Below are 26,614 nucleotides of genomic sequence, written 5' to 3'. Positions count from 1 at the left end.
GCACACGGCCCAGCTGCACCTGGGTATATCCTTCACGCCAGACTGAGCCAACATCCCCTGAGCTCTGAGTGGCCTCTGAATGCCAGAAGGCTTCCGGGAACAAGGCTGGAGGAAGCCCAGGAAGAGGAAACAGCCCTTCTTTCCTGTCCTCCCTACCCGGAGCCAAGCCAACTGGCCTCCCCAGAGCAGAGGAGCCTGGCGAGCAGCCCACTGGTGGGACGAAGCCAGACGCACCCACCCTTCCCAGGGGACAGGGCTTGCGGTTCTGGCTGGGAGACCTGGGCTGACAGCCTGGCTTTATCTGAGGAACCAGACCACAAACACAACCCAGGATGTGGGAGTGGCAGGCAGAGAGGACGGGCTCTCAGAGAGATGGCTCTCAGGCAAGCCTGTGGCTCCTCCCTCCTGCCGGCCGGGCTGTGAGGTCCAGGAATGGAGGGAGAGCTTGAGGTCAGACCCAGGGCAGCCACTCTTGGGACCTCAAGCCTCAGTTTAGCCGTGGCCATCTATAAAATGGGGTTGGGCCTTCAGTTGTAGGGCACAAGATTGCATGAATAAAAAGGCTAAGCCGTGTGCAACGCGCACCCCACTTATGGGAAGCATACTGTCGGATGAAAAGGACAGTCAGGTCAGAGACAGGTATCCAGTGTGAGCATGGGACTTGGGCAGCGGGACACGCCACAGTGTCCCGATACAGACCAGCGCTGCCAAGACAGGAAACCCAGCACTTTATTTGCTACAGTGACAGCAGCTCTGGATGGAGCTGGCAGCTGCCGCCTCTACACAGGATGGTCTACAGTGAGACAGCAATCAGCACTTCCCCAGGCGAGTGTGTCCCGACAGGAGTGTGACGGCAGGCAGCTTCAGGGCTGTGGGAGGTGACTGGTACTGTCTCTAGAGATAGTTCCAGTCGTGGCTCAGGGGCAGGGGGATCCAGTGTCCAGCACGCCATCCAAGGCCTGCACTACCTCACGGAGCCAACGGGCAGAGCGGGCCACGGGTGCTCTGCAAGTTCCCGCTGCAGGCGCTTGAACTGCTTCTTGGAGGCCCGTTTAGGCCGCAGCCACCTCAGGCAGGCTGGGAGACACTGGTCCAGCACGCTCTGCAGAGGACAGTGGACAGGTGTGGAGGGACAGCCGGGCCTGGGCCCTCCCCATCCTTCCCACGGCTTCTGTCAGTGTGGGCCCTACCTCCAGCATGAAGGCGCCCACAAAGTTGAAGGCGACCAGACCCAGCAGCAGCTGCTTGAAGGAGCTGTCCGCAATGTTCCTCAGTCCTAGCGGCCCCTGCAGGAGGCCGGGCACCAGGATGAGGCCCACCAGGACAGAGCCCAAGAGCGCCAGGGCCACCAGGAAGGGCACTGGGGGTGGGGGAGTCTGTCAGCATTGGCGCTGCGCCCTGGGACGCACACACACACACACACACACACACGCACGCAAACCAAACACAGATGTACACTCTATTCAGGGTCCCCTCTCCGTTCCAGCGGCCACCCCCTCGGCCCACCCCCAGCGCCCCCACGCAGCAGCACCGTTGGTGTAGAGTGGCTGGCGGAAGGGTGCCCCCCTAGACACCGCTGCGGCCAGGATGAGGTACTGGAAGCCAGACAGAGAGAAGACCACCGTGTTCTCGTAGTTGGGCAGGTTGTCGGGTGCGGGCACAGTTCTGTTCAGAGGCACAAACCTGGGGACCGCAGCGCTGGGTTAGGGAACGAGTGAAGGGTGGGGTGTCTGCGGCAGGGGCCGTCTGGTGCCAGGAACTCTGCTACTTACCAGGGCTGAGCTATGACCAAAAAGTAGCCCCCCAGCTGGATACCGGCCACCAGGGCCACCTGCAGTAGCAGACTGCCAAGAACAGGCACACTCAGCAGTGCCCCTGGAGGCCGCGCCCGCACCAAGGTCAGTGCAGGGCCCGTGCGGCTCATGAGCACTGCGACCGTTGTGGTGATGACCAGGTCGATGGCCAAGAACTGTAGGTCTCCCAGGTTGGTGTTTATCTGTGGCGGGAGAGGCCAGGGGCAGCTGAGGACCAGCTCTTGCAGAGAGCCCCAGTCCTTGCGGAGCCTGGGGAAGAATCCTCCTGCCCTCTGTCTGACCCAGCATCTTTAGGAGGCGTGTCCCAGTGATCTGTGATCTGACACAGGCTGTCCTGACCCCTGGTCTAAAGTTCCTGTGGAAGGCTGCGTTACACACAGCAAAACTCCCCAGCAGCTGCTCTGTGGGGCCACACCGTCTCTGCTCTAGAGAAAGTCTGAGGGAGAGGGGGGTCTGGCTCAGGACGCTCCTGCCATCGGTGTAAGCAAACAGGGCATGCTCTGAGCAGGGGAAGAGAGGGAGGGCCTGCAGGGCAGGGTCTTGGCTGTGTCGCTCTGCCCCGGCTCTACCTCAACTTCCCGTGTGCAGCACTCTGGGATGTACACACACACACACACACAGACTGGAAGCTTCAGGAATTTGAGATAGTTGACAACACAAGCCACCGGCCCCACTTCTCAGGACCCCGGTCCTAAGGTTTAGAATCACATGAGCTTCTCTGCCCTGACTCATGGCCGGCAAATGGTAGAGTCACACATCTTAGGAGGGACTGGGCTCTTAGCCTCGCTGTCCTGACTTATCCCTGGCGGGACACTGCTGGAGTGCTCGCTGGCTTGGGGTCTGGGGTTCTACTGATGCTCACCGTGTAGAGAATGAGGACAGAGATGAACTGGGTCAGGCTGTACAGGGCCATGTACTTGAAGACGCTGAATGAAGTGTCCAGAGAGCAGCGGCCTTCCCTGGGGGCAAAGATGGACAGGGCATCAGTGGCTCTAGCTGCAGACAGGCCCTGCCTCCTGAAAGCACCGCTTCCTGAAGGCCCCGCCCTCACCCACCGGCCCCGCCTCCTGACAGGCCCCGCCCCACCTTCACCCACTAACCCCGCCTCCTGTAGGCCCCGCCCCCTTGGCCCACCAGCCCCGCCTGCCTTACCTGATGACAGTGGGCACACATTCGATACTGGCCATGCTGGAGGTGAACGGAGAGACCACAGACGCCTCCGCCTGGGACAGCGAGATGCCCACATCGGCTGCCTTCAGGGCCCCACAGTCATTGGCTCCATCCCCACACATGCCCACACAGTACCTGACAGAAAGAGTAGGTATGGCCTGAGCCTCCACAGGCTACTGGCGGAGTCCAGCCTGGTGACTGAGGGGCACTTGGTAAATAGATGAAATTATTTTGGGCATAGCAGACACAAGGGAGCCTGCCGGGATCCTCTGTCTTTTGCTGTGCTCGGGACGGGTCCCACGATCTCTTAAATGCTAGGTAGGCCCTCGTCCACAGTCCCAGCTCAACCTCGGTGTTGTTATTCACTGTTTATTTGCCCGTGATTGAGACAGGCCCTTGCTGGGTCCTGGCTGGCCTGCAGCACACTAAACAACATCCTCAGCCCTGGTTTTTTTTTTTTTTTTTTGCTTGCCTGTTTAGTCAGTCTCCCTACAGAATCCACAAAGGCCTCAAACTAGCAGCAATCCTCCTGCCTCTGCTTCCCAAGTGCCGGGATTACAGCATATGCCAGCACATCTGCCTTCTGGGAGCTTCTGAAAGGTGAAGGGTCACTAATGCCCAGGGAGGTAAGTGGACGGACGGGCACGCGCATGGTCACTCCGCGGCCCTTTCAGTGTCCCCACAACATAGAACTCACTGAAGCCTCTGCAGTTCACACACTAGCTCTGTCTTCTGCTCTGGCGCCATGCGGGCAAAGACGGTAGCCTGCACCAGGACCTGCGGCATAAGAGGGGACGGCTGACACATGACCTGGCACACAGACAGCAGGGCAGAGCCCCTCCCTGGGCAGTCATACCTTGGGCAGCAGCTTGGGGAAGTGCTTCTGAAGGGCAGCAAACGTGGACCCGCTGAGGGCCAGGTGACGGGGCTGGGGCTCCAGCTCTACGGGATAGCCTGTGGCCTGGACAGAATCCTAGACAATCAGGAAACTCAGCTCAGTAACCCTTTCCTCCCTGGAGCCTGGTCCTGGGCCAGGTGACAATGGTCATGGGGTGGGGCACAGCCAGGGCTGGTGGGTTCATCTCACCTTTGTCCCGTTCATGACTGCAGAGGACTCTGTTGGCAGGAATTCCAGGGCAGCAGGCTGGCCCTGCTCGGGGTGGGTGGCATGGACGACAGCTAGGTGCTCTTGGGTGCCCACCATGCCACAAGCTCTTGCCACAGTGACTGCTGTCTGCAGGTTGTCCCCTAAGGGTGTGAGGCAGGGTCAGAGTCTAACCCTGTTCAGGGCCTTGTCACCCTGACCCCACCCTGACCCTTCCAGGTAGACCACCCACCAGAACTGTCAACCCTGGCTGAGCAGGGCAAACCAGCCACATAGCCACGCTCCGAGACTGTTTTCCTCAGTGGTAAACTGAGTCACCAGAGAGTCAGAGGAGCCACTGGAGGCTGGACTCCAGCTCTGCACTCTGCACGTGGCTTCAAGACTGGGGCATGGCACATGTATGCAAGCACGGGGCTGTCTGGGTGGACCCCCCACCTCGCTCTTAAGAACTCATCCCTCTCTGAGCCCCAGAGCTCTGAGCTCTTGTCAACTGTGAGTGACAGTGACACATGTGACAGAAAGATTGGGAAGAGTCTGGCACCAAAAGGATGCTGCAGCAGGGCATGTTGGGAAGCTACCTTTTCGCCAGGACAGGACAGGCTGTGGCTTCCTCACAGATTCCCCCGGGCCATACCTGTCACCATGATGGTCCGGATACCCGTCTTCCTCAGGGACTGTATAACTGGGGCTGTCTGTGGCTTCAGTAGATTTCGCATGACCAGCAGCCCCAGGAGGCTCAGCTCTTGCTCCACAGTGTCCCTGGAGGGTTGGCATCCCCGGGTCAGAGGTCAGGCAGGCATCAACACCCCCTCCCAGTGCCCAGACAGGGGCAGTTGCCTATGCTTAGCCCCCCAAATACCCTGGGACTGGGTTCACCTTGTCAGCTGCTGAGCGGCCTCAAGGCTGGGCGCGATGGGCAGCGGCTTGCCGGCCAGGGCTACGACTCGGTAGCCAGCAGCTGTGTAGCTCTGCAGCACCTGAGAAAAGTCGCTGGGTACTGTGGGGGGAGAGTATTATCAGGGCTTGCGGGGAGGGGGATGTGTGTGTCACAGGCTGGAACCTGCCCCCCGACCCCATGCTCACACCCACTAGTGGACCATGGGCCTGCCGCGTTCACCTGTCTCGGGGCTGCAGAGGCTGGCCACCAGCTCTGGGGAGCCTTTGACGTAGGCCTCAGGCTGGGTGGCCCCCGGCCAGGTCACCACCACATCCATCCGCTGCAGGGCAGAGGAGAAGGGGAAGCGGCGGAGGACGCTGACCGGCTCGGGGGGCTCTTCCTGTGGGTGTGAGGGGCGCTGAGAGGCCCGCTGAGAGGCCCACACCCAAGGCCCAGAGCCCCAGTTACTCTGCAGCTTACCTGTTGCTGAGGGCCCCTGGGTGGGGGTCTCATTACCACCAAGACCTGGCTCCCAGGCGCCGAGCCTAGAGCGGGACCCTCCTCTAAGACCTGGTTGGGGACAAACAAAGAAGGTTGAGGGCCAGCAGGAGTAGACTCATGGAAGACTTCCTGACTGGAGAGATAAGACCCAGTGGACACTCTGGCTGTCCCAACGGTAAATTGCTGAGTGATCTTGGACAAGTTACTAAAATCTCCACGAGGCAGGTTTCAAGCTTGGGCTAGGGCCATGGTAGTAGTGACGGAGAAAAGGTTTACACAACGGGATGCCAGCAGAGGGCAGACATCCCACACAAGGTTCTGCCGTGTCTGAGTGACTGCAGGGACAGAGACCACTCGGGGAGATACAAGGTAGGCGTAGCTGCCTCTAGGCAGGGGTCTGGCCTGTCTGGCCTCCTCACCCAGCCTGTAGACTCCACCATCTTGAGATCCATGGGGTCGCCCACCGGGGTGTCATGTAGCTGGCTGAGGGCATGACAGGTGGCCAGTGCTCGGAGGAGGGGCCCCGGGGGCAGGTGGCGGGGCTCTGGGACCAGTGGCAGCAACCTCTGCCCCTTTAGGGGCACCACCCCCATTACGTCCAAGCCGTCCTCCGTGAGGGTGCCTGTCTGCAAGGGGACAGTGCCAAGTGCTTGGTTGAGTCGGGTCTTGCTGAGGTTGTCCCACACCCAAGCCAGGCCCGAGTCCCGCAGGAGGCCTGTTCTGGACCCCGTGTCCCTGCTGGAGTCACCTCCACACCCCTGAGTCTGACAGCTTCAAGGCCCTGAGGAACCATCAGGTGGAGCTCAGCTGGTGTCTTCGCCTGACACCACAGCTCAGTGTGTCCTTAAAGAACTGACACGCCTGCTCCTCACCACCAGGTCTGTTTGCTCTCACCACAGAGAGCTCAGTGGGAGAAACTGGTCATGCCATCAAGGTGGCTCTGGGCTCTTTTAATACCCACTGTCCTCAGTGTCGTATACTCACTTGCTAGGGGCATGAGTGCTCGCAAGCGCGCACACACGCACACACACGCACACGCGAACACATACACACACACACATATCCAGAGACACAGAGACAAATATATACACAGACATAGGCACACAGACACACACAGGCACACACTCCACCCATAGACACAGGCACATGCACACACGCACACACACGCACACACACGCACACGCGCACACACACACACACAGATACACACACACACATATCCAGAGACACAGACACAGGCACAAATATATACACAGACATAGGCACACAGACATACAGAGGCACACACTCCACCCATAGACACAGGCACATGCACACGCGTACACACACACATATACAGACACGGAGGCAAAGATAGACACACGCATAGACACAGTCACTGGTACACAGGCACACAAAGGCATACATGCTTGCGCGCGTGTGCGCGCACAAACACACACACACACACACACACACACACGCACCAACCCCCGCCTGGATGCCAGGGCCATGAACGAGGTCCCAGCATAGCAGGCCCACAATGGTTCTTCAACAATGAAATGATTCCGGGCACTTTATCTGACAGGCATGGAGAGTGGGTAGGACCGGCCGTGAAGGGCAGTCTGTGAGGGTTCCCCACCGGGATGCCGTCTGGGTGCAGCAGGCCATCTGCCGAAGTGCCCAGCCCCCCAAGTCCTGCCGCCGGGCCCCACCTTGTCAAAGCACACGAGCTGCAGCTTGCCTCCCAAGTTGATGCGCAGCGGGTGGATACAGAAGATGCCCTGTGTGCGCAGCCGGCTCTGGGCATAGAGCGTGCACACCGTCATGGCGGCCGGCAGGGCGGGTGGCACCACCACCGTCACCAGGTCCAGGGCTCGGATCACGATCTCCCTCATGGGCACCTGGGAGGAGGCACTGTGAAGCCAGAGGCGGGGCTGGGCGGGTCCGCATGCAGACTGGCAGTCCCACCCGGCCCTGGCTTACCCGGTTGCTGTACAGAATGATGATGCTGTATACGGTGCCGAGCAGAGCTGGGGAGACAGGAAGGGGTGAGCGGGACCCCGACCCGCCCGGGTGGGGACTGTCGGCAGGGTGAGGCACGCAGCCACTCACCCAGGACAGAGAGCGCGGCCACGAACTTCATGCTGTGTTTGTAGAACTTGAAGCTGATGGGCCTCGGGTGTAGGATGGAGCTTACCAGGCCTCCTTTGGCTGTGCAGAACCCTGGGGCAGACAGACAGCCCAGGCAGGGACAGGTGTGTGTGTGTGTGTGTGTGTCTGTGTGCATGTGTCTGTGTGTGTGTCTGTGTGTGTGTCTGTGTGTGTGTCTGTGTCTGTGTGCGTGTGTGTCAGGGCAAGCTCCTCTCAGTCCTTACACACTGCCTGCACCCCGGGGCCATGACCAGCCATCAGGACTGGGGTCACAGATGATGACTCCCATAGAATTTTATTTTAAACAGGGTCTCACCATGTACCCCCTGTTTGCCTAGAACTTGCTCTGTAGACCAGGCTAGCCTCAAACCTAACAGAGATCCACCTGACTGCCTGGGATTAAATTGTGAGCTACCAGCCTCTGTCACTGGGCAGGGTTCTCCCACAGGAGATTAATAGCTTCTTAAATGGGTGGTTTACATCTTGATTTACATCAAGAGAGAACTAAGCCCTTCCCAGCCCCCAGGAGGATCGCTGCTGTCTCCTACAGACACAGCAAAGCTAGTTTACAGCTGGCCTGACTTCTGCTAAGATGAAGATATGAAGCTGGAGAGATGGCTCAGTGGTTAGGGAGCGGTTGCTGCTCTTCAGGAGGACCTAAGTTCATTTCCCAGCACGCACATGGCAACTCCCAACCATCGGTAACTCCAGCTCCCGAGGGGTCCAGTGCCCTCTTCTGGATTCTGCAGACACCAGGCATGCATATGCACAGACAAACATACAGCAAAATACACACAGACATGAAAAATACAAACGTCGGCACCTAGAGGCTCTACTGGGTGTGAGAAGAATCCCACAGCGGCAGAGGTGGGGTAGGGTGGGGGACACACTCCAGGTCCTGTCCTGCCCTGGGTCACAGTTCCTGTCTATGCAGAGCTCAGCACTCCTCCCACCTCCAGATACATACCTGTCCGAGTCACCACTGCTAGGACACGGGGTCCCACGTAGGCCCGGGCCTGCAGAACCAGGGTGCCACAGAAGAGAGTGTGCCGCCGGTGGGTCTCCGGGCAGTAGGGCTTGGGCCCCTCCGGCAGGGCCGTCTTCAGCACTGGGATGCTTTCCCCTGGGAGTGACATGGTGTGAGGCCTGTAAGAGCCCTTCAGGGTTCTCCCTCCCTCCCTCCTTCCACCGAGCTAAGAGCTGCCCACAGCTGTTCTAAAGCCACACAACTCTGTGACTGGGTGGACGGTGAGAGGGATAAGCTAGAAGGGGCTTGAGACCGTGAGGCAATCCTGGGGGTGGGGCACCTGCTCCTAGGAAGCTGCTTTGGGTGGTTGGGTCACCTAGTGAGAACATATGAGGGACAATGTTTGGGGAGCCCCTCTTGTGGAGATAGCTCACCACAAACACATTATTTTTGTGGACTTTAGACTGGCCTTGCCATGTAACATGGCTGGCCTCGAACTTGTGATCTCCCTGACTTAGCTTGTAGAATCTTGGAATTCCTGGCATGAGCCGCCACACTTGGCCACACCCTGCTTATTGTGTTGTTCTCATTTTAAGACAAGGTTTCAAGCCAGGCAGTGGTGGCGCGCGCCTTTAATCCCAGCACTTGGGAGGCAGAGGCAGGTGGATTTCTGAGTTCGAGGCCAGCCTGGTCTACAGAGTGAGTTCCAGGACAGCCAGGGCTATACAGAGAAACCCTGTCTTGAAAAACCAAAACCAAACCAAACCAAAACAAAAAAGATAAAGTCTTATAATGTAGACCAGGCCAGCATCAAACTCACAGACAGCCACCTGCCTCTGCTTCCTGAGTGCTGCGTTAATGATGTGTGCTAGTACACACACTTCACATCTAACTAATAAGGATATTTGCATGGAGTGGGGTTTCACTGCTACAAAACCCTGGGGACCCAGCTTGTCAAAGCAGACCCCTTACGTTGTTCCTGTGAGGACAGGATTATTGGGCCTCTGTGGTATGCATGTTTTAAGGGAACTCAAGAGTACCCAGCCTGTCTGCATCCCTAAGATTAGGTAAGTGTGAGAAAATCCATGGGGGCCAGAGGCTGTAAGTGTTGTTTTTTTAACACAGTCTCATAGCCCAGGCTAGCCTCCAACTTACTATCTAGTCAATGACCTTGAAGTCCTGGCCCCTCCCTCCTGCTTCAACCTCCCAGTGCTGGGACTGTCAGTGTGTGCTACCACAACTAGTCCTTCGGCTCTGTGTGTGTGTGTGTGTTTTAAGGGTTTTGTTGTTGCTGCTGTTCTTTCGAGTTAAGGGTTTCATTGTGTAGTCTAGGCTAGACCCAAACTTGGAGTGACCCTGCTTCTGTGTGCTGAGTGCTGGGGTTACAACCACATTTGCTTCACTAACTTATCACAGGTAAAACCCATCGATGGGCTGGTGGAGAGCCTGTAATCTCAGCTTTTCAGGACACTGGGGCAGGAGGATTACAAGTTTGAAATCTGCTGGGACTACAGAGTCTATTCCAAGGGGGCCTGGGCAACTCTGCTCAAATACAAGGTGGAAACAAAGTAGTTGGAAGCTTAGCTCAGTGGGACAGGCCCTGGACGCCACAGCTAGTGCCACACAGTGGGACAGGGCCTGGATGCCACGGCTAGTGCCACACAGTGGGACAGGCCCTGGACGCCACGGCTAGTGCCACACAGTGGGACAGGCCCTGGACGCCACGGCTAGTGCCACACCGTGGGACAGGCCCTGGACGCCACGGCTAGTGCCACACCGTGGGACAGGCCCTGGATGCCACGGTTAGTGCCACAGAGCACAAACCAGCACAGGAACAGCGACAAAGTTCAAGCTGGAACTTTCCTGGGAAACAACCATCCACTCCTATCACACTGTTAGCTCAACTGGCCTAGACCTAGTGATCCTCCTGCCTCAGCCTCCTGAGTGCTGGGATCACAGGCGAAAGCGTCCTAGACAGCCACGGATCTCATGAACACTGGGAAAAACAGGTGAGGCTGCTCATGGCTCCATCTGCATGAGTACAGACTCAGGAGCACATCAGTCACGACCACCAGGGCCTTCTAGGCTGCGTGTGGAGTGTGACACACATATGACACGAGAAACAGAAACAGAGGGCTGGAGAGATGGCTCAGGGGTGAAGAGCACCGACTGCTCTCCCAGAGGTCCTCAGTTCAAATCCCTGCAACCAGACAGTGCCTCACAACCATCTGTAATGAGATCTGACGCCCTCTTCTGGAGTGTCTGAAGACAACTACAGTGTACTTACATATAATAAACAAATCTTTAAAAAACAACAGAGAAACAAACAAACGGGCCTGTAGGCCCACGCGCAGAGCTGAAAGACACAGGACGCAAGCAGGGACCGTGACTCATGTGTCGCATCCTCCTGCGACATCCTCCTGCATGGTGCAGACTCTCAGCCATTGGGTAGACTCTAAAAGAGTCTGTGCATGCTCTACCCCAGAGTGCCTGGGAGTCACAGTTTACAAGTGGGGAAACTGAGGCACAGAGTGTTTAATGGCATGTGGCTGGCGAGAGCTGTGGAGGCTCGGGCCTCATCCCCGGCCAGCCGGGCTGGACTTACCTGTCAGGGAGCTCTCGTTGACCACACACTCGCCGGCCACCAGAGCGGCGTCACACGGCATCACCCCGCCCTCCTGGGGCAGCACCAGGCAGTCTCCGGGCACCAGCTCACTGGAGTCCACCCACTCTTCCTCTGGGGTCACACGGGGCTCAGTGAGGTCAGCCGCCCCGCCCTCCTACTCCCAGCCTCCCCCCTGCCTGCTCCTCACCTCCTCCGGGCCGGCACACCCGCACGCGCACAGACAGCTTGACCATGTCCCTCAGGGTCAAGCTTTGCTGTGGGACAGACGGACAAGTAGAGCTGCGTGGGTGGCAGGCCACCTTGGGGACACCCTGTCCAGCCCCGCCAGGCCAACCTCCCTCACCTTTCTGGTCTTGTACAGAGCCAGGCAGATGGAGATGGCTGAGATGAGGAAGATGCAGAGGGCGTACCAGTAGTAGTGGTCGGCCAGCCACAGCGCGATGCTGAAGGCCTGGAACCCGTAGTAGGGGTTCAGCGCCTGGTGGGGGGGACAAGAGGTGGCATCAACAGCATCCCCAGCACCCCTGGGCTGCCTGGATACTGGAGACAGAGCTGGTGGCTGTCCTGAGGAAAGCCAAGCCAGGCCCCTGCCTAGGCCCAGCCCCCTTTCCACCTGACATCCCCCAGGCTGCAGCTAGGAAGACACAGGCATTTGTCCCCAGACCTCTGCCACACTCTCTGTGTCACACACTAGTGAGGACAGTCCCCTAAGCCCAAGCCGCCACCACGGGTGAAAACTGGCCACAGGAGGGTTAAGCCACTCGCCTAAGCCACCCGGCGCCCAAGTGGCAGGCTGTGCAGTGTGGAAGGCTGAGGCGGCATTTCCAAGTAGAAGGAATCCCTTTGACTGCGCGTGACCTTGGCAATATCTTGTTCGGCCCTGAGTCGTGGGTTCCTCCCAGGTCCTTATCCTTTATACACAGGGCTGACAGCCGGAAGCCACTGCACCGGGCACTCAGGGCTGGGGCAGGGTCAGCTCTACAGCAGACCTCCTAGCCCAAGGCTGCGCTGGACTGTGTGTGTGTCCGCCTCAGCCCTGCAGCAGGCTTGGTCCAAGCTCTGCACGGACGCTCCTTACCCTCAGCCTGGTCTCTCAGGCTGAGGAGAGCACTGAGCCCTACTCGGATAAGCTGGGGTGGGTGACACCGGGTGCTTTACCTCATCTACCAGCAGCTGCAGGTAGGACTTGACAGGAATGCCAATCACGTTGGGGCCGTAGATGGTCTTCCTGTAAGAAGGGAGGCCACTGAGCTGTCCCAGGGTGCCACAGACCCCGCTTTCCATCCCAGAAACCACGGTCCCGAGAAGGCACCAATGGGAGGGCAGGAGTGTGAGAAGGAAGGGAGCCCAGGGCCAGGGCAGCAAATACCTCACAGCTTGGTCCTGGAGGCCGAGGCCAGAGCGGGAGCGGTGGATGTCATCACAGGTGCGACCGTGGTCCAGCAGGCTGAGGTGGAGAGGGGACACTGAGTGGCAGGGCCTGAGCTCCACACCCCATCTTCAGCAGGCTGAGAACTTGGCGGGGTGGGGGCTCCAGAGCTGTCAGGCCCCCCACAGTCACACTAAACCCTGAGGAGAGAACTCAGCTTATGGATTCCTGTGACCGGGCCACAAACTAAGGAATGACAGCAGTGGGGGATAGGTGTGCTATGTCAGTGACAAAACATTATTTACACCAATGCTACCTTAGGCAAGGCAGTTAACCTTGCTGTGCCTCTGTTTTCTCAACTGCAAAATGGGTGCAGCAGACACACCCACCTCATCAGGCTGTGGGTCCCTGAGGTAAAGTCAACACTGAGTGACAAGCAGTCAGCGAGTTTTGTTCCTGTCACTACCATACAGCAAAGGCTGGGGGAGCCCCTCTTCCCCTAAAAACACCCTGATTTACCAGAGGACTGTCCCAGCTGGGTGAGCATAAGATGTCTGAGAGGCCAAAAGAGCCAAATGTGGCTGAACCCGCCTCCTCAGGAGAAGCACACCACCCCTCACAAGTGGGAGCCCAGGGGTCACGTCTGATATCCCTGAGGTACTACATGTCCCACGCTGGTCAAGGGGCTCCTGGCATTCTTGGTAGTAACAGGCCTGGCACCTTCCATTGCCACCTCCCAGTGCGGTCCCAGGTCTAATGTCTCTGTCCCCTCATCTGATGCTTCATCAACTGCCCAAGGCTTTGGGGCAGCCAAGGGTAGCCTGGGTTAGGCCACCGCATCGGGCTCTGGTACCACACCCACCCTGCTGGAGATGGCATGGCCGTGCCTGGGGCCTCTACCTGACTTGACAGAAGGCTTGCTGGGTTTCCATCCAGACATAGCGTTGGCCTTGGAGGACGTAATAGCGCAGTACCTGCTTCTGGGTGAGAGGAGAGGCCGGTGGGAGGTGGCCTGGCGCGGAGGGGCGTCCACCCGCACAAGGTGGGGGAGGGGACAGCATCCCAGGAAAGAGAAGCTTGCAAGCCAGAGAGTATCACAGGCCTTCGGGAGCCAGAGGGACACGGGGCTTGGTGAGCACTGTCCTCCCCGCTGTGTGTGACCTGGGTGCCCAAAGAAGGGCAAGACCAGGTCTAGAGCCCAGCTGGTCACTCACTGCCTCTTCCTGCCTGTGGAGCTGGGTGGTGTCCTGCCATGTGCCCTCTGGTGTCACTCCCACAGCTGCCTGGCTCCGGCCATCCTCTGCCTGGGCCCGTGGGGGCAGCTCCAGGCTGGGGAGGGTTTGGGAGTTACTCAGCAGCTCAGGGGACGGCCCAGACCTTCTCCCCCAACCCCGGCCTGGGGAAGGGACACCCAGTGTCTCACCTGCCCTCCACAATAGCCTCAGTCTGCACCTGGACCGTGAAGAACTGTCTGGAGCTACCCTGGAACACAGAGGTGTGACATCAGCCTTTCAAAAGAGCCTCCATCCTTCCAGGACAGTCCCCTAGCCAGGTGGCCTTGGGGAAAGCCAAAGACACAGGGCTGTCCATTTAGACAGCACATTAGACCCAACAGTCCTTATGCATGTGACCGTGGTGTCTGCACGTGTGTGCCAGTACACCCGCATGCACACACAGACTCTAGGGTAGGATATCCGGTGTCCTGCTCTATCGGCCAACCTCTGCCTGACCCTTAAAAGAGGGTCACTCTAAGCTGGGCGGTGGTGGCACACACCTTTAATCCCAGCACTTGGGAGGCAGAGGCAGGCGGATTTCTGCGTTCGAGGACAGAGAAACCCTGTCTTGAAAAAAACAAAACAAAACAAAACAAAACAAAAAAAAGAGGGTCACTCCTTGACCCTAGAGATAGGCTGGAGGTCAGCAAACTCCAGAGAGCCCGCTGTCCTTGCTCTACTGTCCAGCGCTAAGGATTACGGGCACTTGGGCAACTTTAAACATGGGGGCTGGAGATTCGAACTCGGGTCCTAGCGCTTACGCAGCAAACCTCTTTTCCATTATCCCCGGTTTATTGTCAACTTGACACAAGCTAGAGTTGTTTGAGAAGCAGGACTCAGACTGGAGAGATGGTTCAGCGGTTAAGAGCGCTGACTGCTCTCCCAGAGGTTCTGAGTTCGACTCCTGGCAACCACATAGTGGCTCACAACCATCTGTAATGGGATCTGATGCTCTCTTCTGGTGTGTCCGAAGACAGCTACAGTGTACTCAGATAAATAAAAATAAATAAACAAACAAAAAAAGGTGGGAATCTCAGATGGGGAAAAATGTCCCCATTAGACTGGCTTTCGGGCAAGCATGTGGAACATTTCCTTGGCTAATGATCGTGTGGGAAGGCCCGTCCCACCGCAGGCAGTGCCACCCTGGGCCTGTGGTCCTGGGCAGTGTAAGAGCAGACAGACTGTGCTGGGCACGTCATAGGGAGCAAGGCGGTAAGCAGGACTCCGTCATGGCGTCTGCTTCAGAGCCTGCCTCCAGGTTCCGGACTTGAGTTCTTGCCAGGATTTCTTTGAGGAGGGACTATGGTATGGACTTAGAACTGAGATAAACCTCTTCCTCCCCAACTTGCATTTTGGCTATGGTGTTTATCACAGCAACAGAAAGCCCTAACTAAAGTTCCCATTTAGGGCCATCTCCTGGTAAAATCTTATTTATGTGGCCTTGATTGCTAAAACTAATAAAGTATTTTCTAAAGAAGTGTAAGGGGGCCCAGCGGCCCATACCCAGCCGCCTCTGTCCACTGCTCAGACCGGGTGCTGAGGTACAAACAGGAAGATGAGGGCTCGACCCCTGCCCACCCCGCGCCAAGGCCCAGCGGTGGTTGCACAGAGCACCCCAGTATCCCATCACTCCTCCTCAGTTCCGGGCGGCCTCACTCACCTCTTTGTCTCTTATTTCTATAACGAGTGTTTCGGCGCGGGCCAGGCTGCATGGCCTCAGCCGCAGGCGCACGGCCCACAAGGGCTTCCAGCGGAATAGCAGCCAGGGGATCCCGGCCAGCATCCAGACCGCGGCGTGATAGCCGATGGCCTTCCATGGACTGCCACAGTAGCCGCTGAGCCTCTGGGGATGCAGGAGACAGGGCTGAGGAAGCTGGGGGGTGGGGCAGGCAGGGGGACTGAACAGATGTCAGGAGGGTGCTGGGGCAGACCGTGTGTGCCATTCCGCCCACCACCACCTACCACGGATGAAACTGAGGAGCTGAGGGGATCGATTGATGTCCCTGTCATCAGGGTCCCATAGCTGGGGGGCGTGCTGCCCGTGAGCGGGCTGCTGTCTGTGGACAGGAAGGAGAGATGTCAGAGAAGGGTAGGGCCCTTGGTTTTTAGCGCTGGGGATGGAGCCCAGGCCCTGTGGTGCTAGACAGGCCACTCCAGCACCAGGCCACAACCCCAGGCCTCCTCTGAAGCTTGGCAAGCTGGTCACTCTGTCCCCAGGCCTTCTGAGCCTGTGACCTGAATGGCCTGTTCCTTCTCACGGTGTGCTCTCTCTCGACAGAGCTGGAGAGACGCACATAACTGCCCTGCAGCCCTGGGTCTTGCTTCTGCATGCGTGGGGCACTACACATCACCCACATTCCCTTCGACGTTGCCACCCGTGGGCAGGGGCCCGGCTGTTCTCATTTAGACCTGGTTCCCAGTCCCCTATAAAGTCAAGTCCACACTGATTCTGTCAGCGGCAGAAACTAGCATCAGGATGCTGCGGTAGAATCTCCCTTCCTCCTCCCCACCAACAGGGCAGGGAACTTTCTAGAAGTTTCTACGCAGTAAGCCCAACTTTTCCTCCGGCAGATGCTGTAGTCTCAGCATCCCGTAGCCTCAGGACTGCTCAGTCCCTGGAGGCGGAGCCTCCTGTAGTTTCTCCCAGACCATTAAAGAGTCCTGACCAGCTGGGCGGGGCTTGTGGGGCGGAGGCAGGTGGCCAGCCTCCCTACTTGAGGCTTGATAGCTAGCAGCGTGTGGGCTTTAGTTCCCAGCCCTTCTCACATGGTTATCTTAATAAATCTGCCAGGTATCACTCCATTTTACTTTCATTTTGTGTGTAGCGTTTTGTGTGTGCATGTACGGGCTCAAGTGTACACATGTATACATATACATATATGTACGCACACCAGAAGTTGATGGTAGGGATCTTTATTCTTCTCCTCCTTACTTCACTTGAGACAGGGTCTCTCCCTGAACCGAGAGCTCACTAGTTAGTCTAGACTGGCTACAGAGTGTCCCCAAGATCCACCGGTCTCTGTCCCCACAGCGACGGAATTTCAGGTGTGTGCTACGGCACAGCTTTTTTACGATGGTGCAGGAGATCCCAACTCAGGACCTCAGCTTGCACTTTACCCACGAGCCATCTTCCCAGCCTCCCCTCTCCATCTTAAAGAAAAGGGAGGGGTTTCATAGCTCGGCCAAGATCACACAGCAGGCATTGGGAGCGTGGGGAGGCAGGCCCAGGCAGGCTGCTCTCAGACTGGTTTTGCTTATTATTTTCATAATTAAACAATAAGTTTATTGGTCTTGAACAAAGACAAATCTAGGACGGGAGGTGGTGGGACACACCTTTAGTCCCAGCACCTAGAAGGCAGAGGCGCTTGATCACTATGAGTTCAAGGCCAGCCTGGTCTACAGATCTGGTTCCAGGACAGCCAGGGCTACCCAGAGTTGAAAAACCCAGTCTCGAAAAACAAAACAAAAACCAGAGACAAATCTAGGTGTGGCAACCAGGATAGAAGGAAGAGCAGAGTTCCCACATTCCAGGAGCTGTTCTCACTCCTAGAATGGAGGCCCACTCACAGGGAACTGGAGTTAGGGTGTTAGTGTGTGCAGCTCCACCCGAGGCCTCTTTAAATTGGGGGACCCAGAAAATAGCTGAACCAGAGCCCCACCAGTGGACGCTCTCCCACCTTCCACAGAACCGCGGACCCTGGCACGAAGGCGGAGCCAGCCAGGAAGAACGTCATTTCTTTCCTTTTGGCCCCAAGGAGTAGCCTGGCTCTCACACAGGGGACCTGAATTCAGGACGGGAGGCTCAGAAAGAAGTTCTCAGCCCCTCCACCTCTAGCAGCTACAGCCTTTCCTGCTAGAGCCCTTCATCTGCCTGCCAGATCAGGGTGGGGGGTGCACCCACCTTCAGGTGGTCAGGAAACAGCACCTCAGGGTTTCACAGGGCTGACACCGGCTTTTTCCTCCACACAACCCTACCGAGCAGGTAAGGCTTCTATATTTTATGGCTGGGACACAGGTGCAGGGAGGGACCCTGCCCAAGAGCTACACTTAAAGTCTCCATCATCAACTGCGCTCTCTGCCAAGCTGTGATTCAGAAAGCAGGTGCCCCGGCCTCTCTGGGCCTCCATTTCCAATCTCTAAGATGACAGTGTGCGTGGCGACGGCACTGACGTGGAGGAGGAAGAGCATCAGCCTGGGCCACGGAGGGCGGGCGTCTGAGCCTGGTGCCAGCTGCGTGGCTTCCCACCAGGGCGGGGCGGCTCTTCTCCTTTCTCATCACCCAGACAGACAGGAACCCCCAAGGGTGCTGGCCTCCAGGCCTGGAGATCAGCTCCTTCCCACAGCTCGTGACCCTTACAGCACCAGCTAGATAGGACTCAGGCTGATAAGGAAGTCACAGAGCCAACCCTGAGCCAATCACCTGACCGATTCCACCTGCCAACAGCAGAGAGGTGGCCTCTTACTGTGGTTAAGGATGGACGACGGGCTGAGCTTCCGACGGCCACGCCGCCAGGGGCCGGAGACTGGGAACAGGCCTGTCGTCTTCAAAGCCCTACTATCCCCGCTCTCACCCTCTGATCTACTCACAGCTGGCACTGAACTCACAGCCAAGCACTGCGGTGGAGCAGGAAGAGTATGAGTCTGCCCCCCTGCGCGTCCCTGCCCATACACCCACGCACCCACCCACGTCTCTAAGCTCTTCCTTACGCTCAGCCCCTAGGGTCTAATCTGGAAAGTTCCTTCCCAGTGTCCATCACACACCGATTATTTCACAAGGATGTTCACAGCCAGCCTCGGGAAGGAGGGCAGCAAAGGAGCTAAAGAGGAAGTGACATCTCAGGAGTCCTCTAGAGCGTCCAAAAGGGCCACACCCAGGGGTGAACTGTCTGGCAGGGACTCGGGACATCTTTAAAGCACTTGGATATGTGTAGCCACAGATCACCCTTCAAGGGAAGGTGTCTCAAGACTTCACCAGTAAGACAACCTCAAGTTGGCTTGCACTGGCTGTGGGCTTTGGGGGATGATAACTCTAAGCTCTCAGAGCTCCTGTGTCACAGCCAAGGCAGCCTCAGGGCCTTTTCCTAAGCAGTGGCAACACTGTAATTCACCTCAGCTCTGCCAGGGAGAGAAGGCTGAAGAGTTCCCCTCAGAGAGGGGAAACTGAGGAAACAGACTGTGAAGAGTCAGGTCCTGAATCGTATGACCTCAAATGGGGAAGCTGGCATGCTTGGCTGTGGTGAATTCCCCCTCACAGCCTCAAGCATTGAGTAGTAGGTTCTCATTTAAAATGGGGAGGGGGAGGGGTGGTGGCCGCAGGGTTCAGCAGGCAAAGGCCTTGGCTACACAAGATTAATGTTCTGAGTTCCACACCTGGAGTCACGGTGGAAAAGTCCTCTGACGGACACACACACACACACAGGCTGGAGCATAAGTGTATGCGGGTGCACATGAAATAGTAATAAAAAATTATCAATTATTTAAAATGAGAGCTAGGTTTAGCGGCCCATGACTGTAGGATCAGCACTGAAGAGATGGAAACAGGATTAGTTCAAGGTCATATTGGATCCATACATATTGGATTTGAGGTCAGCCTGGGCTACATGAGACCCCAATCTCAAACAATAAAAAAATAATAGGGGCTGGAGAGAGAGCTCAGCGGTTAAGAGTACAGTCAGCTCTCCTAGAGGCTCTGAGTTCGCTCTTCAGCAGTCATGTTAGGAACTCACAATCTAATGTAAACAGCCACACACACACACTATTAAAAATTTTAAAAGCACATCTTTAAACGATAAAATAAAATACTGGGAAGATTGCAATATAGGTCCAGTAGAGCAAAAGGTCCAGGGTTTGCTTCCCGTCTCAGCACCAGCCAGAAACCCAAACCAAAAGCCCAAGAAAAGGCAGACCACGAGAGAAAGACCAACATGCAGGCATGCACGGCAGAGTCAAGGCTTGAGCAGGGTTCGCAGCCCTGGGGCAGCCGCACCAGCACTGGGGAGCAGAGGGGCGGGAGTCAAAGCCACTTGGGAACCTCACATTTCCTGCGGAAGCCCAGGCTTCCCGCTGCTAATCAGTCAGTGGCTGGGGCAACAGCATCTACTTCTGGTGCCCCCCACCCCTCCATGGCCAGGAGCTCCTGGCTTCCTTCAAGCTGGGAGGGTGTGCGCCTGGGAGGTCTTTAGCTAGAGTCTAGACGCTAGAGACTTTGCTCAAGTGCAGACCCAAGGGTCTGGGGCATAGGGCGCGGACGATGTTCTTATCACAAGCTGAATTGTCGCCTCACCTAAGACACGGTAGGATGGAAGCTGTGGACTGGGCCGGAGATAGGCTGAGAGACAGAGACCGAGGGCTGGGCATGCTAGCACCCGGAGGTTAGCAGGCCATCTGCATCTGGTGGGATTCTGGTTTTAGCCTAAGACACTCATTCTGGCATGGGTCATGCAGGATGTGTTTCTTGGATCTGGCCACTGACAAGCTTTCTGTGTGGGTCTGAGGCTGGAGTAAGGAGTGCATTTGTGCCTCGGGTCTCCCATCCAGGCCCGGCAGAGAGCTGGCTTCCCTAACCCTGTTCATAGAGCACATATTGTGCTGCTCAGAGGCCCCGCGGCGATGCACTGCGTCCATCATCGGGACCTGTCACTCAGGGCCGAATGCATTCAGAGGGGATGGGGAGGGCAGGAATCCCCGACCCTAGGGGATCCTCTGGCCCAGGGTATGCGCCCTGGCATCCTAAATCTGTCTCTGAGTGCCTGGGGATGAGACCCGAAGGGAGGGCCGGGCCGCCGCTCACCTGCGCTCATTTCGGCTCCTCGCGCTCATCGCCGGCCGCTGTGGCCCGCGGCCTGGGCTCGGCGTGCGAGGCCCCGGGGCACGGTCGGGGGCGCCGGCTGCGGCGAGGCGATCTGCGGAGAGGCCGGGCTGGGCGGCACCTGCACGACGCGACGGAGACTGGAACAGTGCCGCAGTCAGTCTGCGGCCGTCAATCCCCGCCCCTCCGCGGCGCCTACGTCCGCCGCTGCCGCGCGGACTGCCGGGACTTGTAGTTCCCAGTCTGGCCTCAGTACAGAGCTCGCAGAGATCTTAAAGCTGGGGGCAGAGTGGGTGGAGGCGGGAGGCGGGAGGCGGGGCATGGGGGAAAAAAGGGTAAGAGATGGGAAGCAGTGGAGCGTGGACGGGACAGTCCCCAGACAAAACAGATAGACGAACAAGGACGGGCTGCGAGACAGGTAGACAGACAGACAGAGGGCGATGCTGGGAAAACAAGTGGGACGGCTCCTAGACAAGAGAGAGAAATGGCACAGTCTGGCAGACCAGGCAGACAACAAAGAGGCAGAGAGGTGACAGACAGGCAAACCGAAGGGAACGCTGGGACACCCCATTGGAACAGCCTCCATATAGAACAACCATACAGGAAACAGGCAGACAGACAAACATCAAATAGGCAGGCTGAGTGGGAGGTTGGGAGACACAGATGGGATAGCCTACAGACAAAACAGACAAACAGAAAACCAATATGCTGGGAGACAAAACAGACGACAACAAGACAGGCAGGCAGATAGGCTGGTGGCAGACAGGGGGGCGGGGACATGCTGGAGACACAGGTGGAACGGTCCGGAACTGATGAATGGGAAATAGGACAATCAGAACGTATGAATAGACAGAGAACGTGTCCAGAACACAGCCTCAACTGCACACCTCAGTAGTTAAGCCTTATGCGTGCAGATTCAAGCCTGCCTTGGTCTCTTCCAGGCTGTGTGACTGTGGATGGATCAGTTAACCTCCATGGGTCCTCTTTTATTTTCTTCAAAACAAACAAACAACAACAACAACAACAAAACCCTATTGATTCGTTGTGTGTGTGTGTGGGGGGGGGCATGTATGCATCACAGCACATCAAAGAACAGTTTTCAGGAGTCCGTCATCTTCCTCCCTGTGGGTCTCGGGAATCGAACTTAAGCCCTCAAGGTTGACAGCAACGCCTTTACCGGCTGAGCCATGTCTCTGGATCTGGACCTCTGTTTTTATTTTATTTTATTTATTTTTCATTTTAACTGTATTGGTGTTTGACTGCATACATGTCTGTGTGAGGGCATTGGGTCCTCTGGAAGTGGAGTTACAGACAGTTGTGAGCCACCGTGTGTGTGTGTGGGTGCTGGGAACTGAACCCAGGACCTCTGGAAGAGCAGTCAGTGCTCGTAACCACTGAGCCATCTCTCCAGCCCCGGGACCTCTTTTTTCTGACCTGTACAGTGACAAACAGCAACAGTGCTTGCTTGTTGTAAGTGCCACATGAGAATGCTCATCCAAAGCCTGATACTACTGGGTAGATGTCAGGAGAGGAAGGTCACATCTCCCATAGACTCCCACGGTCAGAGATGGCCAGAAAGGGGCTCCATCCAGGTTGGCTGACAGTGAGGATGTAAAGAGGTCCAAGTCCTGCGTGCATGGCCAACGGTTCCTGGAGGTAGCACTGTCAAGGCACTCCACTGTCCCCATAAAGGGAGCCCCTCCCCCACCACATCATAGCTCTGCACGCTTCTAGCGCTTTCTGCAGTCCATTGTTTTGGAGGTAGGACCCAGCCCAGAAACCCAGAAGCATGGCCTGCATGCACCCCTGCACAAGTGAGGCGAATGAGGACCCCGAAAAGCCTAGGAGAGTTGTCTACAGCGTTTACTACACTGTCCCACAGTGACCGATGCAGCCAGGGCGTCCCCCGGCCCCAGGGTGGTCAATGACCTCTGAACTGAGGCAGAGGGTGTATCAGACACCTGGGGTAAGTCAGGGAAAGCTGCGGCCAGATCAGCACCACAGCATCCCTGTGAACTCAGGGAGAGTCAGGCAGAGAGCTAGGAGCTGGACCATCCGGCCCTGTCCAGTGGGGACTGCTGGAGAGCGACATGAGGACACCAAAGCAAAACAACAGGCTGCAGAAAGCGCTAGAAGCGTGCAGAGCTATGATGGGGCGGGGTAGGGGCTCCCTTTATGGGACAGTAGAGCGCCTCGACAGCGCTACGCTCCAGGAACCATGTGTGCAGGACTTGTGGACTAGATGTGTGGGTGTGGAAATGTGAGGCTCAGGCATGCCCAGAGGTTTGACTTCAGCAGCTGGAGAACAGCGGAGCCATTTCCTGAGCTGGGGCAGGCGGCCGGTGGAGCAGGTTGGGGGGCATTCCTATTGGCCATGTGGGACGTGGGACTGGCTTCGCTAGGTCAGGTGAGACTTCATTAGCAGATGACATTGCCAGTGGGGACCAGCTGCCTCCCCCACTCCTCACTCCCACCTCAAGGCCTCAGCAGGTGACCTTTCCAGGACACCTAGATGCCTGGGGAGCCTGGAGGGTGGGGCCTGGAGGGTGGGGCCTGGAGGGTGGTGGGTTAAATTTGGGCTTGGCTGACTCAGGTTGGTCCCAGAGGGGCGGTGTCATGGGTCTGGCCTGGGGCCTGAGGAGGCCCAGAGCATCAATTCCTGTCGAGCTATGTGAACGCTTTTTGATGTATTTACTGGGACAAGGACAGGTTACAGCCTAGGCTAGCTTTGGACTCCTAGAGAGCTTCCCACCTCTGTTCCCCGAGTGCTTGGGTGAAGGTCACGTTCCTCTCTGGGCTTCTCCTCTCTCGGTAATTTCGTGAGATCCTTGAGCTGGGTTAGAAGACTTAAAAGTTTGTTTTTGTTTTTTTTTTTTTTTTTTTTTTTTTTTTTTTTTTTTTGAGTCAGGGTTTCTCTGTGTAGCCCTGGCTGTCCTGGAACTCACTCTGTAGACCAGGCTGGCCTCGATCTCAGAAATCTGCCTGCCTCTGTTTCCCAAATGCTGGGATTAAAGGCGCGCACCACCACCGCCCGACTAGCCTTGAAGATTCTAAGGGATGTGGGATCAGACAGCCTTGTAGGTTGCTTGCCATATTGTCTGCCATGAAAAGCGATTTATTACACGGACGCCATCCCAAGCCACAGACGCCATCCCAAGCTTTCTGGGAGTTAGCCGAGCTGCCCACAGCTTGATGGGACCAGGTGCCAGGTTTTGCTAAACCACAGAGGACAGAGAAGGCCCCGCCCACCTGCCACAGGCACCTGTGGGGAAGTGGCTCTCCCTGTGTGGCCTCCCCAGGCGGTCTGTGGGCAGGGCTCTTCTCCCAGCAAACCGCAGCAGAAAGTTTGCAGTCACAAGGGCCAGGCCTGATTCAACAGCTTCCCTCTGGGGCTACTGGTCTCGGGGGCTCTGGTGGGGGCTGCCCCATGCCTGGCTCACGTTGCAGAAGGCTGAGAAGACGTGGACGCTGAGAGTTTATCTCAGAGCACAGCCTTACTTCTTCATTTCTTTAGTTTCGTGGGATTTTTTTTTTTTTTTTTTGCAACAAAGCAGTGTGTTTTCAACTAGTGACATTCTATGAGTGAGACTGTGGCTGCCTAAACAGGCAGAAAAAGTAGCCTTTTCTGCAGATGGTCCTCCCCCCGCCCCCCAAACCCCAGACAGGGTTTCTCTGTGAGTTCCTGTCCTGATGTCCTTCAATGATGAACAGCAACGTGGAAGTGTAAGCTGAATAAACCCTTTTCTCCACAGCTTGCCTTTGGGTCATGGTGGTTCATTGCAGCAATAGAAACCCTAAGACACACATTTAAAAAGATACCAAAGAAAAGTCTTGCTTGACATGGTGGAGCATGGTAGTAATCTCATGTCTGAAGAGGCAAAGGCAGGAGGCAGGAGAGTGGGTTCTATGCCAGCTTGAGCTGCAAGGCCCAAGGCCCTGTCTCACACCACCACTGGCAACAGCAGGACCACCTGCCCAGAGCCCCTGCCACCCCGGAGTCCCATGGCTGATTAGTCAGGATTCACTCAAGAGCCTTTACCTTCTGAGCCACCTCACGTGTCAAATGCGGCTCCCAGCAGCAGTTCATCCTTTTGCACCACTCATGCCAACATGACAACAGTCATGACAACAACCCACTTTGCCCTCCAGATCCAGGTCCCAGCAGCAAAGTCTCCTTACCCCTGAAGCTAAGGAGTGTGACTTTCCCAGGTCTCACAAGGTCATTAGAATTGAACTGATTTCTGTCCACAGACAGGGCCTGGGGGGGGGGGGGTTACCCTGCCACATCTCAAGTGCTGGCCTTGGAATGGCCGCACTTTTCACTTGTCACTTGGGGTTAAGTGTCACTACGTGAGTCTAGGACTCAGGGACTCAGATGCTGGGAGGGCAAACTCCCCTCCCCCCCAATTTTTTTTTTTTTTTTTTTTGTAGCACTAGGAATCACACCAGGTTTTTTTGCACATGCTCTAAGTGTCCAGAGGACACTTTAATTTGTGGCCTTGGTGTCTGAGTGGCCGGTAGCAAACATCACTTCACCTTACCTCCCATAAGTGAGGTGATGCTAACACTTGCTGAGTACAATCTCTCTCCCACAACTTGTGTAGTGGAGTGGAACTGACCTTGAACTAAGTAATCTTCCTGCCTCAGCCTCCTGAGTGTGCCACTAGGCCTGGTAACATTGTACCTCACCCTCATTCTGTAGGGATTCCATCCCCACATGTATATCTGGGCTAGAATTATGTAGCCCAGGCTAGTATAGAACTCTTAATCCTCCAGCCCCGGCCTCCCGAGTTCTAGGATAACAGATGCACCTTCCATTTTCAGCTCAGAAATGCTTTAAGGTTCATTCTCGGGGGCACTGGACATTTCCTTAGGTACTTGGCTCATGATATAAAAAAGCCTTTGTTTCTGGGACGGTCTGAGTCTCCAGCTGAAGCTTATGATGTAGTTTTGGGGTGTCTTTTCTCTATGTAGTATAAAAGTGGGATCTAGAGGCTGGACAAGCTAGGCAAGTGTATCACCACTGAGCTGCACCCCAAATCTTTATTTGCATTTTGGGTCAGTATCTCACAGAGGCTAGACCTCAGGTTCTACCCCCTCTTCCTCCATGGACAGGGCTCAAACCTGGTAGATTTTAGATTCTAGAGCCTTGAGATGCTTCACTTCATAAATAGAGTAACTGCACTGAGGGGCTGAGCCAGGGTTCCTTTTGAAGTATGGTAGTCAATTTCGGAGTTAAACACTCCTCTCTGTCTCTGCTGGATCATTTCAAAGGTACTGTTTGGGCTGGAGAGATGGCTCAGTGGTTAAGAGCTCTTCTAGAGCACTTCCAGAGATCCTGAGTTCAATTCCCAGCGACCACACGGTGGCTCAGAACCATCTGTAATGGGATCAGATGCACTCTTCTGGTGTGTCTGAAGACAGCGACAGTGTGCTAATAAATAAAATAAATAAATCTTAAAAAAAAAATCAAAGTTACTGTTCTTGTAGGGTGTGACCAGGACACAAAGCAAGGGAAAGTGGCTGCCTGGCAAATGTCTGGTGACCACTGGGTCAGGCCTGCGTTCTCTCCGGCCCAGGCAGGTCAGGGAAACATCTGGTAAGTTGTACAGAACTGTGACAGGAGTGACTCCATGTTGACCTCTAGACCGGTCTGTCAGTGCAGAAAGTTAGTCAAGCAAGAGCGGCACCCATAAGGTTTAACGCCCGCCAGAATGGTTAAATCTGTTACTCAGCGGCTGTGACTGCGGGGTGGGGGGTAATGCCACACACTCCTGCCCCCCTACACACTGGGTGGCACCCACTACCGTCACCTAACACGCCTGGCTTGGAGGGAACTTTAGATTGGTCAAACATTCGGGAAACAGATGCGGAATGCTGGACAGGCGACCTTTCATTTTTCCTTATTTTCTCCCCAGACTCCATTTCACTATGTAGCTCAGGCTGGCCTGGAATTTGCTATGTAGCCTAGGC

General features: G+C 56.3%; 1 protein-coding gene across 7 annotated transcripts; it reads right to left on the bottom strand.

The window, feature by feature from the left end:
• Positions 1 to 711: 711 nt before the first annotated feature.
• On the bottom strand, positions 712 to 20,814 carry Atp13a2 (ATPase cation transporting 13A2). 7 transcript variants are annotated; one of them, XM_052177919.1, is made up of 29 exons: positions 20,624 to 20,814; positions 15,796 to 15,890; positions 15,494 to 15,676; positions 13,983 to 14,041; positions 13,774 to 13,888; positions 13,460 to 13,539; positions 12,560 to 12,637; positions 12,349 to 12,418; positions 11,534 to 11,668; positions 11,378 to 11,444; positions 11,170 to 11,301; positions 8,565 to 8,720; positions 7,559 to 7,669; positions 7,430 to 7,476; positions 7,159 to 7,347; positions 5,887 to 6,093; positions 5,447 to 5,536; positions 5,207 to 5,366; positions 4,966 to 5,086; positions 4,724 to 4,848; positions 4,072 to 4,232; positions 3,841 to 3,957; positions 3,682 to 3,749; positions 2,967 to 3,119; positions 2,677 to 2,773; positions 1,773 to 1,996; positions 1,532 to 1,683; positions 1,191 to 1,360; positions 712 to 1,102 (listed from the first exon to the last, which is right to left on the bottom strand). In XM_052177919.1, the coding sequence occupies exons 1-29, from the start codon at positions 20,631 to 20,633 to the stop codon at positions 965 to 967; spliced, it is 3,510 nt and encodes a 1,169-aa protein (XP_052033879.1). In that variant the 5' UTR covers positions 20,634 to 20,814; the 3' UTR covers positions 712 to 964. The 7 variants fall into 7 exon arrangements, with proteins under 7 accessions (XP_052033879.1, XP_052033878.1, XP_052033877.1 ...); XM_052177918.1 differs by having other exon boundaries at positions 3,682 to 3,761; positions 13,460 to 13,536; XM_052177917.1 differs by having other exon boundaries at positions 3,682 to 3,761; positions 20,624 to 20,813.
• Between the last annotated feature and the right edge of the window lie 5,800 nt (positions 20,815 to 26,614).

This window comes from Apodemus sylvaticus, chromosome 3 (assembly GCF_947179515.1).
Source record: "Apodemus sylvaticus chromosome 3, mApoSyl1.1, whole genome shotgun sequence".
Classification (NCBI taxonomy): Eukaryota; Metazoa; Chordata; class Mammalia; order Rodentia; family Muridae; genus Apodemus; species Apodemus sylvaticus.
The sequence above is the reverse complement of the archived record's forward strand: the minus strand, read 5'-3'. Positions and strand labels throughout refer to the sequence as shown.